Source organism: Heptranchias perlo, chromosome 15 (genome assembly GCF_035084215.1).
Source record: "Heptranchias perlo isolate sHepPer1 chromosome 15, sHepPer1.hap1, whole genome shotgun sequence".
Classification (NCBI taxonomy): Eukaryota; Metazoa; Chordata; class Chondrichthyes; order Hexanchiformes; family Hexanchidae; genus Heptranchias; species Heptranchias perlo.
The window spans coordinates 36,328,701-36,347,209 of NC_090339.1; the positions used below are offsets into that span (position 1 = coordinate 36,328,701).

Sequence of the window (18,509 nt, forward strand, 5' to 3'; positions counted from 1 at the left end):
CAGCCAAGTATTCCCCTCTGCCTTTGACTGGATTGCCACCTCCTTTCTCAACTGTGATAGAGTCCTCTGATCCTCACCAACCCCTGCATTTGGCAGATCATCTTCTACTATTTCCAACTGCAACATGATCCCACCATCAAACAAACCTTCCTCTCCCCTCTGCTTTCCGGTGAGACCATTCCCTCTGTAATACCCTAGTTCACACTCTCACTACAACTTCCAGCTATCCTTTCCCTCGTGCAAATACAGAACATATAACATCTGGACATTCAGCTTCCACAGTTGCCCAGGGCCCCAAACTCTATGTGAAACAGCAATTTCCTCTAATCTAGTATACAGTATTAGCTGCTTAAAGCGTGGTCTCCTCTACAATAGGAAGCCTAAACAGAGATGAAGTGAATGCTTTGCTGAACAGCTCTGCTCTCTGCAAGTGTGAGCCCAAGCTACCTATAACCTTCCACTTTAATTTCCCCCTTCCATTTCCATTCTGACATCTTTATCATTGATCTTGTACACTGTTCCAACAAAGCTCAACACAAGCTTCAAGAACAGTATCTGCAGAGTTTAACTACATCCTCATTTTCAAACATGTTTTAATTCACATTTAACCCCAGGTTTTCCTCCTCTCATTTCCCCATGACTCTCACTTCCTTGTTACACACCCTTTGTCTCTTTTATGCCTTAATGTTCTTGTCCATTATTTGACTGAGGTTACATAATTCCACGCAGAGTCCTCAGGGATTGCTTACTTTTTATATTTTCTCTCCTCCTTTGTCTGATTGTATTAATATGTTTATCGCTTCTTTTTCAGTGTTGAAGACTCCCACTGGTAACATTAACCTATCTGCTCCAGTCCATATAGGAGCGACCTCCTAGTAGGTCTGTGTGAGCGTTGCTAAAACCACCATCCACATGTCCAGGATGCGTCCGCAGGGAAGGTCGCTCAGACTCCCGAGGCCTTGTGCATGCCCGGATGACCCTGGAAAGAGATCCATCCATACGCTTGAAGCCTTCAAGCAGGCTATGGGGATTATCAGCGACCATGAGGATCAAATTTTAATTTAACTCACATACAATCTTACATCATACAATCCACATCATACAATCTTACTGTTATTATTAGCTATGCTCTATTTTTGGAGAAGGCATTGATGATGTGTATTACAGTTTGGCATTCCCGTGGTCTGTTTGTAACCCCACAGACACTGATCGCCCCGTCTCGCAGCATCTCATTATTGCCCCGCCCCTCACTATTTCACTTGCCCCGCCCCTCACTATTTCACTTGCCCCGCCCCTCACTATTTCACTTGCCCCGCCCCTCACTATTTCACTTGCCACGCCCTTCCTATTTCACTTGCCCCGCCCTTCCTATTTCACTTGCCCCGCCCCTCACTATTTCACTTGCCCCGCCCTTCCTATTTCACTTGCCCCGCCCTTCCTATTTCACTTGCCCCGCCCCTCACTATTTCACTTGCCCCGCCCCTCACTATTTCACTTGCCCCGCCCCTCGCGTTTCAGAACCTCCGACGTCGATTTCAAATCACGTGATCCTCAGCTGCTCCTATTGGTTACCCGTTGCGGCTGACGTCAGGAGCGGGGGAGGTACACCTGGGCTCCGCACAGGCCTGGATGATTTTGGCGGAGTTATTGATTTAGACATTACTGTTCTCGATTTCGGATTTTAAATCAGAGGCGAAGGTAAAGATGGAGATAAAGTCCGGCGCTGCGTCGGTTCATTGTGTTAGAAGGGTCTGGATGCGCCAGGTGTATTTAGATCCCTGCAGTTTGCCCCTCTTAAAGGGGTTCTGATGAGGGATGTTGGCCCGAAGAGCATAGAAAATTTACGGCATAGAAGGAGGCCATTCGGCCCATCGTGTCTGTGCCGGTCAAAAAAGAGCTATACAGCCTAATCCCACTTTCCAGCACTTGGTCTGTAGCCTTGTAGGTTATGCACTTCAAGTGCACATCCAAGTACCTTTTAAATGTGATGAGGGTTTCTGCCTCTACCACCCTTCAGTTAGTGAGTTCCAGATCCTCACCACCCTCTGGGTAAATAAAAAAGGGCAGTCTTCTCTTCCAGAGGTTGGTGGGCCTCCTGTGTGTTCTGAGAAGTTTCCTTTTTTATTTACTGCAGTTTTCATTCGTGTTACTGGCCTATAAATGGGATCATACCATGGGATTAATGCTGCATGAAGTGCTGCGTGCATGTGATGCCTGTTTCCCCTGGCTGGAGAGTCTAGAACTAATGGGATGGCCATTTAGGACTGAGAGGAGAAAAATTTTCTTCACCCAGAGGGTTGTGAATCTTTGGAATTCTCTACCCCAGAGGGTATTCTGGAGTAGAAAATTGCATATATTCAAGGCTGAGATTGATGGATATTTGGACACTATGGGAATCAAGGGATATGGGATCGGGCAGGAAAGTGGAGTTGAGGTCGAAGGTTCTTATGATGTTGCTTGCTCAGCAGATATGGCTCAGGGTGATTACCCACCTGAGTTTGACTTGGACTCTTGTGTTTGGATTGGTCCCTGGCAATCTTGCAAAATTAAAACTGGACAGAAAAAGTGCGAGTTTTGATTGCAGTGTTTAAACAGACTGCTGTCTGTGTGCTGACTGAGTTTGTGCACAGCTGTTTTTAAAAATGGACTGGGTAAAAGCTTATGACCTTAATTGGGGCAGGAGATAGAGCGGATGAAGGTTGCTGATGAAAGATCTTTGGAAGCTTAAATGTTAAAAATAATCTATATTGATGGGGAAGGAAAACATGCTTTTGATATCTTGCCTCTAATTTACAAATTACTGGACAGCCCACTCTAAAACTGGAATGTCAACTCTGAAGTAGAATGGAGGATTCTTTGCTGGCTCTTCTGCTTCCAGAGCAGATATGTGCCGTTAAAGGACCAGTCTGCCCTGGCAACTAGCTGAGGATAATAAATGCAAGAGAGCAGTCATGGGATGAACCGCATCTAATGAGTACAGTTTATTGTTTGCTGTTAAGTTATTGGAGAAAATTGTAAGTATGTACAGAATTACTTGTGTTGAAAATTGATAATTAACTCTTATGGTTCTTACCTTTCCCAAAGATGATCCCCAAGAATAAGCAGCGCAATAAGAAATTAACTTGGGAAGGTACTGAGCAGAGGCTGCTATGTCTCCAAGCAAGAGGAGGGAAAATTGAAGAGTATTGTACTTAGATGGGCATTGGCGATGGCTAGGAGCAGACTGTGCACCTACCCTTCCAGCTGGCGGCAATAGACGAAGTGGGGTACAAAAAAAATGGGTAACATACCCAGAAATGCCCCTGTAAAAAATGACATTTATAAAATGCTTGCCTCAAATTAAATTTTTCATTTGCTGAAAGCTGTTTGAATGTTCGACTTGAAGCAATGAATCTGTAAGGTCCATCTTTGGTATAGTGGAATTAGTGGGAAATGTAAGAGCTGTAATAATACAAAGGAACAAATGCAATAGGAGTGCAGGTTTGGAGAACAACAGTAAATACACGTTCGTTACTCAGTATGATGCAATACTTTTCACTATGTTGCAAAATTGTGATTGAATTAGTTGTACACAACATTGTTATTAAGAGAAATTATGCACTGCTTTCCTGTTTTTAGTCTTTCACCACCCATAGAATCGCCACAGAAAGGAAGAAACGAATGGATAACAAGCTATCTTCTTAGTTAGGATCCAAGTTCAAACAAACGTGAGAGACTTGTAAAACTGAGGCCCTACATATTGAAAGAAGCAATGTGTATACATTTTTTAGTACAGGGAAATAGGATTCAAATAAGAATTCATGCATGAATGTGGACTAAATGGTACAGAAATGATGAGCCGAATAGCCTTGTTTTCTGAAATTTCTAAAATTACCAAGTGGGGTGTTTATTTTTGTTTGCAACATTTTTTTTGACATTACCTAGATTAGTGAGATGGGAAATGTATTGAAAGAACTCCCTTAAAGGCAGTTGGTGAATATTACTGAAGGTACCAACTTGCAAATTGGTCCATTGAATTTTTGTACTGTGCAGTTTGCAAAATACAAAGTTCTTGCTGATGTGCAAAATACAATGTCATTTTGGGTATGAAGTGGCCTTGTATCTATATATAAGATAGTAAATGGTATGGAAAAATATATTCAATAAACTCCATTAAGTTAAACCAAGACAGGATAAGGGGTGCAGCTTCAAATTAACAAAGGGCAAATTTAAGACTGATTTGTAGTGCTTCACACACAGTGTGATCAACTTGTAGTGCAGTGGAGGCAAAAACCCTGGAATTGTTTAAGAAACAGCTAGATGTTGTGAAGAGTGGACTGTAGATTCTTTCTGGATGAATGAGCTAAGATAAGCTGAATGGCCTTTCTCGTTCGTATCTAGTGATTTTGTGTAGGTATATTTATGACTTCTCACTATGTAAGTTTGTGATGTGGAGATGCCGGTGATGGACTGGGGTTGACAATTGTAAACAATTTTACAACACCAAGTTATAGTCCAACAATTTTATTTGAAATTCACAAGCTTTAGGAGGCTTCCTCCTTCCTCAGGTGAATGTTGTGGAAATGAAATCCTCGAACCCTTCGCATTTATAAATCACAGAACAATGCCTGGTGATTACAGAAGGTCTTTCCAACTGCCCGTTGCCACGACAATCACAGTGTGCAGACAGAGAGGTGTTACCTAAAAGGCCACCGAATATACAAACCACCAAAAAAAAAACAGAGAGAGAGGCAGAAACATAGAAAAGACAGCAAATGACCCGTTATATTAAAAACAGATAACATATGTTCGCTGGTGGGGTTATGTGTAGCGTGACATGAACCCAAGATCCCGGTTGAGGCCGTCCTCATGGGTGCGGAACTTGGCTATCAATTTCTGCTCGACGATTTTGCGTTGTCGTGTGTCTCGAAGGCCGCCTTGGAGTATGCTTACCCGAAGGTCGGTGGCTGAATGTCCTTGACTACTGAAGTGTTCCCCGACTGGGAGGGAACCCTCCTGTCTGGCGATTGTTGCGCGGTGTCCGTTCATCCGTTGTCGCAGCGTCTGCATGGTCTCGCCATGAGGATGGCCTCAACCGGGATCTTGGGTTCATGTCACGCTACACGTAACCCCACCAGCGAACATATGTTATCTGTTTTTAATATAACGGGTCATTTGCTGTCTTTTCTATGTTTCTGCCTCTTTTTTTTGGTGGTTTGTGTATTCGGTGGCCTTTTAGGTAACACCTCTCTGTCTGCACACTGTGATTGCCGTGGCAACGGGCAGTTGGAAAGACTATCTGTAATCACCAGGCATTGTTCTGTGATTTATAAATGCGAAGGGTTCGAGGATTTCATTTCCACAACATTCACCTGAGGAAGGAGGAAGCCTCCGAAAGCTTGTGAATTTCAAATAAAATTGTTGGAATATAACTTGGTGTTGTAAAATTATGTAAGTTTGTGCATTGGGTAAAAATGTTACACATTCACTGGAGTTTGTGTTCCTCTGTTTGCAGATTTTACTGGATTCTTTCAGAGATTGTAGATCAATGTCGAACCGGGTATATGTGGACCCAAAAGGCTCTTATGATGACTATCAGTATCCAGTAGTATTTTTGCCACCTTACGAGAACCCTCCTGCTTGGATCCCACTGCATGAGGTAACCGTGTTGTTTACATAAGTTCTTTTTAATGCTGCACTGTTGACCTAGTGCTAAAAGCAACGACCAGTGTGGTACTGAGTAATACAGACCAAAATGCCCTAGACTCAATACCTGATCTTTGAGTAAACTGGCCTCAATTGGTGCAATAGTTGGGGTGTGGGAATTGGCCTTAGTATCCCTGGGCCAAGGAAGGTAAAAATCAGCAAGGATTCCCATTCCTGATTAACCTAATAGGGTGGTATTGTACTGTGGGTCTGCACAAAAATCTTGGGAAAGAGTACCCAAATTTATTTTGCATATGATCATTACAGCCAGTAGAGAAAGAAAAATGTGATTACATCTACTGGGCTGGGCAGCTATTACACAACGAGTGTAGCAGCTGCCCAGCCAACCTAGTCATATACATGACTACCTTATCTGTTCTAGTTTAGTAAATAAGTGTTTAATCTGTGGACTGTTTTCTTCCATTCCTATTTATATGAATTAGATTGTGCAAAAGGGGTACATTGCATTCTGGCATATTTGCTTTCACTTCAAAAGGACATTTCTCCAAGCTAGTATCTCAATCAGTGAACACTAACCCAGAGATGTGGTGCAGGTAATCTGCACTTTTTTTTTATTGGTTCATGGGATGTGGGCATCGATGGAAAGGCCAGCAATTATTGCCCATCTCTAATTGCCCTTGAGAAGGTGGTGGTGAGCCGCCTTCTTGAACCGCTGCAGTCCGTGTGGGAGTTCCAGGATTTTGACCCAGCGACGATGAAGGAATGGCGATATATTTCCAAGTCGGGATGGCGTGTGATTGGAGGGGAACATACAGGTGGGTATTGTTCCCATGTGCCTGCTGCCCTTGTTCTTCTAGGTGGTAAAGGTCGTGGGTTTGGGAGGTGCTGTCGAAGTAGCCTTGGCGAGTTGCTGCAGTGCATCCTGTGGATGGTACACACTGCAGGCACAGTGCGCCGGTGGTGGAGGGAGTGAATGTTTAGGGTGGTGGATGGGGTGCCAATCAAGTGGGCTGCTTTGTCCTGGATGGTGTCGAGCTTCTTGAGTGTTGTTGGAGCTGCACTCATCCAGGCAAGTGGAGAGTATTCTATCACATTCCTGACTTGTGCCTTGTAGATAGTGGAAAGGCTTTGGGGAGTCTGGAGGTGAGTCACTCGCCGCAGAATACCCAGCCTCTGACTGCTCTTGTAGCCACGGTATTTATGTAGCTGGTCCAGTTAAGTTTCTGGTCAATGGTGACCCCCAGGATGTTGATGGTGGGGGATTCGGCGATGGTAATGCCGTTGAATGTCAAGGGGAGGTGGTTAGACTCTCTCTTGTTGGAGATGATCATTGCCTGGCACTTGTCTGGCGCGAATGTTACTTGCCACTCATCAGCCCAAGCCTGGATGTTTTCCAGGTCTTGCTGCATGCGGGCACGGACTGCTTCATTATCTGAGGGGTTGCGAATGGAACTGAACACTGTGCAATCATCAGTGAACATCCCCATTTATGATCTTATGATAGAGGGAAGTTCATTGATGAAGCAGCTGAAGATGGTTGGGCCTAGCACACTGCCCTGAGGAACTCCTACAGCAATGTCCTGGGGCTGAGATGATTGGCCTCCAACAAACACTATCATCTTCCTTTGTGCTAGGTATGACTCCAGCCACTGGAGAGTTTTCCCCGATTCCCATTGACTTCAATTTTACTAGGGCTCCTTTGTGCCACACTCGGTCAAATGCTGCCTTGATATCAAGGGCAGTTCACCTCTGGAATTCAGCTCTTTTGTCCATGTCTGGCCATTGGCTGTAATGAGGTCTGGAGCCGAGTGGTCCTGGTGGAACCCAAACTGAGCATCGGTGAGCAGGTTATTGGTGAATAAGTGCCGCTTGATAGCACTGTCGACGACACCTTCGATCACTTTGCTGATGATTGAGAGTAGACTGATGGGGCGATAATTGGCCGGATTGGATTTGTCCTGCTTTTTGTGGATAGGACATACCTGGGCAGTTTTCCATATTGTCGGGTAGATGCCAGTGTGGTAGCTGTACTGGAACAGTTTGGCTAGAGGCGCGGCTAGTTCTGGAGCACAAGTCTTCAGCACTACAGCCGGGATGTTGTCGGGGCCCGTAGCCTTTGTTGTATCCAGTGCACTCAGCCGTTTCTTGATATCACGTGGAGTGAATTGAATTGGCTGAAGACTGGCTTCTGCGATTGTGGGGATATCGGGAGGAGGCCGAGATGGATCATCCACTCAGCACTTCTGGCTGAAGATGGTTGCAAACACTTCAGTCTTGTCTTTTGCACTCACGTGCTTGACTCCGCTTTCATTGAGGATGGGGATGTTTACAGAGCCTCCTCTTCCTGTTAGTTGTTTAACTGTCCACCACCATTCACGACTGAATGTGGCAGGACTGCAGAGCTTTGATCTGATCCGTTGGTTGTGGAATCGCATAGCTCTGTCTATAGCATGTTGCTTCCGCTATTTAGCATGCATATAGTCCTGTGTTGTAGCTTCACCAGGTTGGCACCTCATTTTTAGGTATGCCTGGTGCTGCTCCTGGCATGCTCTTCTACACTCCTCATTGAACCAGGGTTGGTCCCCTGGCTTGTTGGTAATGGTAGAGTGAGGAATATGCTGGGCTATGGGGTTACGGATTGTGCTGGAATACAATTCTGCTGCTGGCCCACAGCGCCTCATGGATGCCCAGTTTTTAGCTGCTAGATCTGTTTTGAATCTATCCCATTTAGCACGGCGGTAGTGCCACACAACACGTTGGGTGGTGTCCTCAGTGCGAAGATGGAACTTCGTCTCCATGAGGACTGTGTGATGGTCACTCCTACCAATACTGTCATGGACAGATGCATCTGCGACAGGTAGATTGGTGAGTACGAGGTCAAGTAGGTTTTTCCCTCGTGTTGGTTCGCTCACCACCTGCCGCAGGCCCAGTCTGGCAGCTCTGACCTTCAGGACTCGGCCAGCTTGGTGGTGCTACTGAGCCACTCTTGGTGATGGACATTGACGCCCCCACCGAGAGTACATTCTGACCCTTGCTACCCTCAGTGCTTCCTCCAAGTGGTGCTCAACATGGAGGAAGTCAGATTCATCAGCTGAGGGAGGGCGGTAGGTCGTAATCAACAGGAGGTTTCCTTGCCCATGTTTGACCTGATGCCATGAGATTTCATGGGGTCCGGAGTCAATGTTGAGGACTCCCAGGGCCACTCCCTCCTGACATAATATCACTGTAGCGCCACCTCTGGTGGGTCTGTCCTGCGGGGTGGGATAGGACATACCCAGGGATGGTGATGGAAGAGTCTGGGACTGAAAGGTATGATTCTGTGAGTATGGCTGTGTCAGGCTGTTGCTTGACTAGTCTATGGGACAGCTCTACCAATTTTGGCACAAGTCCCCAGATGTTATTGAGGAGGACTTTGCAGGGTCGACTGGGCTTGGTTTGCTTTTGTTGTGTCCGGTGCCTAGTGGTCCGATGCTGGGTGGTCCATCCGGTTTTATTCTCATTATGACTTTTTGTAGTGAGATTTTTACAACTAAGTGGCTTGCTAGGCCATTTCAGAGGGCGATTAAGAATCAGCCACATTGCTGTGGGTCTGGAGTCACATATAGGCCACACCGGGTAAGGACGGCAGGTTTCCTTCCCTAAAGGACATTAGTGAACCAGATGGGATTTTACGACAATCCGGTAGTTTCATGGCCACCATTACTGATACTAGTTTTTTTTCATTCCAGATTTTTTATTTAATTAATTGAATTTAAATTCCCCAGCTGCCATGGCGGGATTTGAACTCATGACTCTGGATTATTAGTCCAGTAACATAACCACTATGCTATCACTAATTTTGTCAAATTAAAAGATAATTATAACACATGCATTTGTTACAAAATGGGCCATCCTGAACTTGATAGTTGTGAGAGTGACATTTCAAAAAATGGTGTCCTTTCTGTACCTTGTTCACTGAAGCTGCAACATCAGTGGTCATGAAGGAGAAATTGAATTTTCCAGGGAATGAAGAATATGGTTCTATGTATATTTTTTTAAATGTATAAAGTTTTGAAAGTGTTTTTAATTGATTCCTTAGAGGTTACATCACTCCGACTACAACAATGAGCTGACCCAATTTTTGCCTCGAACAGTCCTGCTTAAAAAACCCCCTGGGGCTCAGGTAATATCTCTTCATACTCAAGCCAGTCTTTTTGTAGTTAGAGGACAAGGTTATTAAGTCTTGAATGCATTAGCTTCTGTGGACAAAATGTTTTATCTGCAATGCCAAGTTTTTCTGTAAGGAATAGTTTTTTGCCAGTGTTAATAAAAGTTGTGTTCTAAACCAGTTTAAATTGGTTAGCAAGTTGCAAGTGCAACCTGCTACACCACAAGAGTGGTAGGATGTGGGTTTGACCCTGTGATTACCCCAGGCAGTGAGTTCCTGACCAAAGCTAAGACCCACAGGAGCGGTCAACCATTTCTCTACAGGAAGGAAAAAAGGAATGTCTGAGAGAACCCCCACCCCGGACCACACTTTCCAATAATGGCTTTAGTAAGTGCCTGGGAAGAAAATTCCAGCCTGGTCTGATGAGATGAAAGTCTTTTCTGTCTGCTTGGCTGTAAGGGTCCTACATGAAATGAGTTTGGGACAGTCACAACTCAGTTTCTAGTCGGCATAAGACTGTTCGTAATTTGACACTAAATTGCTTTTAACAGTGTTCCAATGTTAAGTGCAGGTTAGTTTTGATGTGGCCTGTTGGTTGTTATTTTTCATGAATCTAGTTGACTTGGCGAGGAGGGAATAAATGGCTGAAAAATAGCTCTGCAGATGCTTGTCAGATTTTGAGAGCAGTCCAAAGTTGAGGTAATCCACAAATTAAAAAGGTGGCAATACTACTTGCAACTTTGTTGTTGTAGATGACCAAATAGTGTTTGTTTTTCTTAATTTTTTCCGCTCCTCTTGTGATGGTATGGACTCCTGTGACGGGTGCCCAACCGCAACCCAAGTGATCATTCTCTGTACAAATCTGGATAGTAAATAATTTATTCAGTGGGTGGGTCTCACAGCCCGTGGGTCTTTCTAGCAGGGGTCAGTAGAGTGTGAAAGGGAGCAGGAACTCTGGCTGATTTTTCTCCCTCTCACCCTCCCCTCCTCTCCCAGTCTATGGTGCTGAAGCTAATTGTAGCACTTTAATTATTGTCCTGGCTGAAATTGGATAACTCATCCTGGATCAGGACTTGAACCTATGATGATCTGGTCCAAATGGTTGATTTTCATGCTATTCTTTACTAATTGAGCCATCTGGGTGCCAAAAGTAAGCTTGAGTCCCTAGGTCAAGGTGATTAAAAAAGAGTGGTAATGCCATTTGTGTGTTTGGTGTTGCTATCACCATAGTATTGCTTTATCTGAAGGGTAACAGAATTCTACCCTGGAAGTTCTGTAATTCTGATGTTCCACAAACTTAATTGTGTTCCTGTTTCCTGCAGCTTGGATTCAACATCCGAGGGGGCAAGGCCTCACAGCTTGGCATCTTCATATCAAAGGTTGGTGTCCTTGGCTTGAATGTGTTATGGCTTTGTGCACTGCTATTATGCATGATGCTGAGGTTAGATTCTCAGTTATAGCTTGAGCAAAAACATAGGCATAGGACTGTGAGGTGTCAACCAAGGAGTGATGGGAATTTAGGTAGCAGAGTAACTGTGCTGTAGGAATTCTGAAAATCTAATATTTTTAAAATGCTATTTTAAATCCAACTTAGGCTGATGGACGAAAGTCTCCTTTGTATGCTGGCCATAAGGGTCCAATGTGAAATGAGTTTGGACAGTCTCAATCCAGTTCCTAGTGATCATGGCACCTCAGCGCACAACTTTCCTTAATTCAGCACTTAATTGGCAGTGTTACTCAGCAAAGCTGCTGGAATGGTGTGGTGGGAAATGGAAAAATGTCACACTGATGCAGTAGAGGTCATTCTTCTAAAATGTCATGGACAAGTACAGAAAATAATCAAAAAGGCTAATGGAATGCTGGCTTATATATCTGGAGGATTAGAATGCAAGGGGGTAGAAGTTATGCTGCAGCTATACAAAGCCCTGGTTAGAACACACCTGGAGTACTGTATTCAGTTCTGGGCACCACACCGTGGGAAGAATATACTGGCCTTGGAGGGAGTGTAGCGTAGATTTACTAGAATGATACCTAGACTCCAAGGGTTAAATTACGAGGAGAGATTACACAAACTAGGGTTGTACTCCCTTGAATTTAGAAGATTAAGGGGTGATTTGATTGAAGTGTTCATGATATTAAGCGGAATTGATAGGGTAGATAGAGAGAAACTATTTCCGTTGGTTGGGGAGTCTAGGACCAGGGGACATAGCCTAAAAATTAGAGCCAAGACTTTCAGGAGTGGAGTTAGGAAACACTTCTACACACAAAGGGTGGTAGAAGTTTGGAACTCTCTTCTGCAAACGGCAGTTGATGCTAGCTCAATTGTTAATTTTAAATATGAGATTGATTAGATTTTTGATAACCAAAGGTATTTAGGGATATGGAGCTAAGGCGGATACGTGGAGTTAGGTAACAGGTCAGCCATGATGGCCGATCAGGCTCGAGGGGCTAAATGGCCTACTCTTGTTCCTAAGGTTACGGTGCATTGTTGGCATAGAGTAGAAGACCTTTTACTCCAAACCTAATCCATGCTGTACCTGGCATGAAAATGCTTGCTGACACTCGGCGTCCAAATTGGGAAGTGTTCAGTTTCCTGACAAGCACAGAAATTCACCACACACAAAAATAAATAATAATTCTCCCCTTCCCCTTTCCCTATGCACCACTCTCAGCGGAGATAAAGGCCATTTGTTGACTTGCTCCCAGATCTCTGACCTAGTAAGGCGAGAAGTGCTTTTAAAGAAGAGTGGCTGTGTGTGCTTTCTTGAATACTAACCCCAGTGTCTGGGCAATTACCTTTTACCACAGGTGATTCCTGATTCTGATGCAGATCATGCAGGGCTGCAAGAGGGAGATCAGGTCCTTGCTGTGAATGACATTGACTTTCAGGACATAGAACATAGCAAGGTGAGTACCAGAGTCATATAGCATACAGTACATGTAGTGGCAGATATGTCGAATTTGGACATTTGTATGAACACGTTATGTGAACCTGCAAGACTAAAGATACACGGGGCATGAGTTTTGAAAGCTTGCAATACTAATTCAGGGTGTGCCTTCTGCACTTGTGTGTGACCTGGCAATTAATGGTGATGATGCCCCATCCACATGATAGTGACCTTTAATTGCCTGTTTTGAGCCAAGCCACTAGGTGGAATATGTGTGGAATACTTTAAAGGCTGATAAATCTTGTCTGACTAAAAGTCCCTGGAGACTAAAACAATTATTTGTGTGTCATGATTTGAAGCTTGGGTTGAAATTCAGGAGAATGTACATGACAGTTAATAAAAGAAAATAAACCGGTTTATGATCAGACATAGCATTGCTGTTGGATGGGTTCTGGTTCCGATAACTTTGTTTATTATAGCAACAAAACCTGGTTTGCTGTTTCAGCAGAAAAAAAAATCATCTGTTCTTTTCCCTTTTTAGAGGGTTTTTTTTTGCTGAGAGTTGTATTTATTTCTGTTGCACAGGCGGTTGAGATCCTGAAATCTGCCAGAGAAATTACAATGAGGGTTCGCTATTTTCCATTCAGTAAGTACAAACCTAATTGTTTTAGGAACATGAGTAAGCCATTCAGTCTCTTGAGCCTGTTTCATCATTCAATTGGATCATGGCTGATCTCACCCCCATTTATCTGTCTGTGACCCACTGATCTCAACCCCTTTTATCTGCCTTGGACCCATATCCCTTCATAACCTTACCTAACAAAAATCTATTGCTGTGAGCCTTGAAAGCTTCAATTGGCACAGCATCCACAGTGTTTGGGGGAGAGTTCCACCCTTTGTGTGAAGAGATGCTTCCTGATTTCACTCCTGAATGGTCTGGCCCTAATTTTAATATTATGTTCTCCTGTTCTGGATTCCCCCCACCAGAGGAAATAGATTCTCTTTATCTACCCTATTAAATCCATTTATCATTTTAAGCACCTCTATTAGATCACCCCTCAATCTTCTATACTCAAGGGAGCTATTAATCAAGTTAATGCAATCTGTCCTCATAATTTAACCTTTTAATCCCTGGTATCATTCTGTTGAATCTGCATTGCCTCCCCTCCAAGGCCAATATACCTTTCCTGAGATGCAGTGCCCAGTACTCCAGATGGGGTTTGACCATGGCTGTATACAAATGAAGCATAACTTCCTCTCATTTGTATTCAGGTCCGCTTGAGATAAAGGCCAACATTCCATTAGCCTTTTTGATTGCTTTTTGTTCCTGTCCACTAGCTTTTAGTGATGTCTTTACATGGACACCCTTTGCACCTCCACAGTTTCTAGTTCTAACCATTTAGAAAATACTCTGATTTAACTTCCTGGATCCAAAGTGGATGATCTCACACTTCTCCACATTGAACTCCATTTGCCACAGTTTTCCCCACTCACATTCTACTGTCTTTATCCCTTTGTAACTTCCTGCTCCAATCTGCACTACTTACTGTGCCTCCTAACTTAGTGTCATCTGCAAACTTGGATATACAACTCCCTATTCCTTCATCCAAGTCATTTATAAATATGGTGAAAAGCTAAGGCCCCAGAACAGATCCCTGGGAAACACCACTTGTCACACCCTGACAGAGTATGTACCCTTTATCCCTACTCTCTGGCTCCTGCCTCCCAACCAATCCATGTCACAAGATTGCCTCCAATTCTGTGTGCTTTCATTTTTGCTAATAGTCTTTTGTACGCAACCTTATCAAATGCCTTCTGGAAGTCCATATAGATAACATCCATAGATATTTCCTTATCTACCGTGTTAGTGACCTCAAAAAAATTTAACTAGTCAGACATGACTTCATAAATCCATGCTGGCTCTCTGATCAGTACAAATCTGCCTAAGCGCTCAGTCACTCTGTCTCTGATGACAGATTCTAATAACTTCCCCACAACTGATGTTAGGCTGACAGGTCCGTAGTTACCTGGTTTCTTTCTCCCACCCTTCTTAAATAATGGAGAGAAGGTAGCAAAGTTAATAGTTTGGTTTTTACCCTTGCCACTTGTATGTTATTTTTAAGTTAATTAGCCCAAGTCAACTATAACCAATTATATATTTAAAATTAGTGTGGGGTAATAGATTAAGTACTTAATTCAAATTCCTCAGGCTTCGCTGCTTCTGCGTTGACTATGGCATCATTTTTCAAATTTCTTCCTCCGTTTGTTTGACCACTCTGCGTTCTTTTATCTCCAGTCGTGGCCTCTTGCACCTTTTATTTGTGTCTGAGAAAATTGAATTAGTGTTCTCTTACTGACCTGGATCATGTGGGGCCAACAGAGGAAAGAGATCATGTTCCTAGAAACTGCTTTGGCCATTTCATATGTCTAGACAGTGAATGTTGACATTCTTTGACAGTGGCAAGCATCTCAACAAAGCCTGATCCTGTCCTCCCCCAACATGTGCACTTTCCAGCAGTGGTAACTGGATAATTAGGAACGAGAAAGCTGGTAGATTTTTTTTTCTCCTTCCCTTGGAGGTAATCTAGTGATGTTGAGGCCAGTTTTAGTGCTCGAGCTGTGATCAGCTTACACGGTGCATACCAGGGATCCAACCTGGGTTCTTCCTGGTCTCTGTGATGCAGTACTGCACATGTCAGTGCATTTACCCTGTGAGACCATGGGGAGCTTCAAAATCTCTTTGGGATAAAAGATTAAAACATCATTCCCTAGCAAAGCAAATTGTAATAAACATAAAATTGAACTCCAACTTGCATTTATATAGCACTTTTAACACACAATGCCCCAATGTGCTTCAAAGTCACAATCAAAAAAAGGATGTGGCCAAAGAAGGAGATATTAGGAGGGGTGACTGAAAGCTTTGTCTTTGAAAGGTGGGTTTTAAGGAGGACCTTTTAAAGGAAGAGAGAGGGATGAATGAATGAATACATCTCCCAGCAAGTCCTAAATTAGGTTCTACAGCAGGTGCACTGGTTAATGCATTCAGATCAAATTCCTGTCTGCTTTAATGCAATTCTTAACCCATTTAAAAGAAACTGGCTAATCACTGTAGGCACAGGCATTGCTCACTACAATTAAATAGAAATGAGAATTCACTGCCAATAAGTTTCGTGCATACAGTTACAATGCTATGAGGAATTAAGCATGTTGAATGTAGATTGCCACTGGTTGGGGTTGCCATCTATCCTTTGTGTAACTGCCTTCAAATTTCTAAAATAGGAACCAGATACCAAAATCCTTTCTTAAAGTAGTCCATTTTTTCACACTTGTGATGTAGAAGCATTGGTTATTAAGGTTTTAAATTAATTTATCTGCCAAAAAAAAATCAACTTAAAGTATGAATCCTTGCTGTATTCCTATCTTGTCCACTATCTGGTTTTACCCAAAAATAGTAAATACAGTGAACATTGACTTGGTCAAAGTGTTCATAAAAAGATGGATTGCTGACTGATGGAGAGTAGAGGTATAAAATCAGAGTGTCTTCTGTATGAGGATCTAAACAGTGGGGTGAGTTGCATGGCTTTGTTGTTTATTGCATCAAATACAATGAAGCTTGCTGATCATATTTCAGCAGAGGCAATAGCAAGCATTGGCATCCCATTTATATTATAGCACAGTCTCTTTACAAATGAGGTGATCCGCATACCTCCAGAGGCAGTGCTGTAATATAAATGAGGCAAATTGCTGCTGACAAAATTAAATGGGTCCCACTAGTAGGAGCAGCTCTTCTTTATTATTGCTGCAGGCAGTCTGAACTGTCAGCCCACCCATGCAATCAGCAATATGATTTTTATTTTACATTGCTGGCTTGAATGATCTGTTCCCAGATAGTAAATGTCTACAGTGGGGAAGTCACAAAAACTACTTTGTAGCATACACTGTTTTGGGATTGAAAGCTACTTGCATTCTTGATCCTCTTATGTTGGATTGTCAGATTTTATCTATCTGATTTGTTTTCTTTCAGATTTTCGAAGGCAGAAGGAAAGGACAGTTCATTAAGAGGAGCTCCTGATGATAAATAGCCATGTAGTGGGATCACTGTGCCTTAGAAATTAGCTGGAAAGTTTGGTACTTTTAAGATGTCTAGTCAGATGATTACAACAGATAGCAGCTAGTTCAATTTGCAGTGAGATTCTGAAATTTGGGATTTGTATTTATTGAAGGGCAAATTTGGAAATCAAAGTTGAGTTTTATAAATATTCTTCCAGCATTTTCTATTTCAGATTTCTAGTATCTGCAGTCTGTTTCAGTCAATGTAAATCATTTGGAGTTTTCCCAAAAAGTTCAGAAAATCTCTAGTGATCTAACAGGTGCCTGGTTCCAGAACTGTCTCGGGGCAGGGTGGGGGGCGGTCTGGATGGCATCTTAAGCACACTAGCATTAGAAACCCCCAACTCCATATAAGTGAGTACCCACATTGTGCTGTTTTATAACTATCATAATGGACAAGAATTTATATAGGGCTGTTGGTTACAACTCAGTATTTTCCCTGTAGGAATTATGTACACCAAGGCTACTGCTGTATAATATTTATGCAACTTGTATACTGGACCAAAACTTAACATATCCTACATAAGGATTTTGAAGGAGACCCTTGCCTTCATTAGTTTTGTTATATAAAGCATGTGTTGCATCAATATCCCATCTTGTAAATATACCTGGGTTACCTTCTATCTCACGAGTGCTGTTTATGTTCGTGATTACTACTTTTCATTGTTCATTATGTTATATTAGCCAGTTAACTCAGTTTTCACATTCAGCACTACTGTCAAGTGTCTGTGCATTTAATTATATATTGTTTTGAAAGATATACCAGCCACTTTAGCCTGTTTGCACCCTATACCCTCATTTCAAGACAGTTAAAGAAACTGGATCTTTTGTGCACTGAATGATTATTCAGAGCCCATGATATATTTCTTTACACAGATGGGATTAATAGCTAGCATGAGCTTCCAGGAAGGGTCAGTAAGGCCAGAGTACTGCCCTTGTTCAAGAAACCACTAGCTGCTGTAATGGAAAGATAGGGGTGGTAATCTAGAAGAGGTTAAATGGGCCAGAGGTTTGAAGGAAGATGATAGTGAATAACAGCTGTGGGGAGCTTTATGTGGATAATTTTGGAATAATAAACCAGTGTGTATTTTTTAAACTCCTTATCTATTCTGAATTTTATTTTTTATAAGCATATTGAGTTACTTGATTAAGAGAATAATTGGATCTCACATTTGGGACTTTGACATATGCTCTATACTAAACATGCTCTCATCTATGCAGGTAGTGGTTGTTACCCTGTCTTTAGCTCCACTGCTGCTGTGTATATTAACTTCATTTTGAGAGAGTAAGATGGACTCTTGACCTCATGTCTTTGAATGAATGCTGTGTTCATTAGGCTTGTTTTTCCAAGAAAAAGTGATACCAGAATAAAACGGTTTTATTTCACCACTAAGTCTGTGTTCACACACAAAACTGCAGCAGAGTAATCTGTAGTTATAATATTTCACTCCAGTAGTGCTGCATGATTTAAAAAACAGTATTCTTATTATTTAATCATGTCAAGGAACTAGAGTTGATGTCAAATAATGTTTACATGAAGAAAACTATTGGTATATAATACTCAAAAGGTATTAAGGAAGTATTGAATGAATTTGTCTATCAATCCCAGCTGTGGCATGTGGTAGAATGAATGAAGACCTGCAGCTTATCATTGGCTGTTATTGAATATTTAGCCAAACGGAAAAGACAAACTATGGGTTTAGTAGCTTTGTTGAAGA

General features: G+C 42.6%; 1 protein-coding gene across 2 annotated transcripts; it reads left to right on the forward strand.

Moving 5' to 3' along the window:
• The first annotated feature begins 1,584 nt into the window (after positions 1–1,584).
• pdzd11 (PDZ domain containing 11) lies at positions 1,585–17,887 on the forward strand. 2 transcript variants are annotated; one of them, XM_067997065.1, is made up of 7 exons: positions 1,585–1,698; positions 5,495–5,638; positions 9,725–9,808; positions 11,116–11,172; positions 12,602–12,700; positions 13,267–13,327; positions 16,706–17,887. In XM_067997065.1, exons 2-7 carry the CDS (start codon positions 5,528–5,530, stop codon positions 16,738–16,740), a joined length of 447 nt encoding a protein of 148 aa, XP_067853166.1. In that variant the 5' UTR covers positions 1,585–1,698; positions 5,495–5,527; the 3' UTR covers positions 16,741–17,887. The 2 variants fall into 2 exon arrangements, with proteins under 2 accessions (XP_067853166.1, XP_067853167.1); XM_067997066.1 differs by lacking the exon at positions 1,585–1,698 and adding an exon at positions 3,687–3,707.
• The last annotated feature ends 622 nt before the right edge of the window (positions 17,888–18,509 follow it).

What these genes read in the sequence shown, in the direction of transcription:
- pdzd11 (XM_067997065.1), top strand. Translation starts at nt 5,528, where the DNA reads ATGTCGAACCGGGTATATGTGGACCCAAAAGGCTCTTATGATGACTAT. An exon ending in AAAAACCCCCTGGGGCTCAG is followed by an intron (nt 9,809 to 11,115) that starts GTAATATCTCTT and finishes TGTTTCCTGCAG; the next exon opens with CTTGGATTCAACATCCGAGG. An exon ending in AGGACATAGAACATAGCAAG is followed by an intron (nt 12,701 to 13,266) that starts GTGAGTACCAGA and finishes TCTGTTGCACAG; the next exon opens with GCGGTTGAGATCCTGAAATC.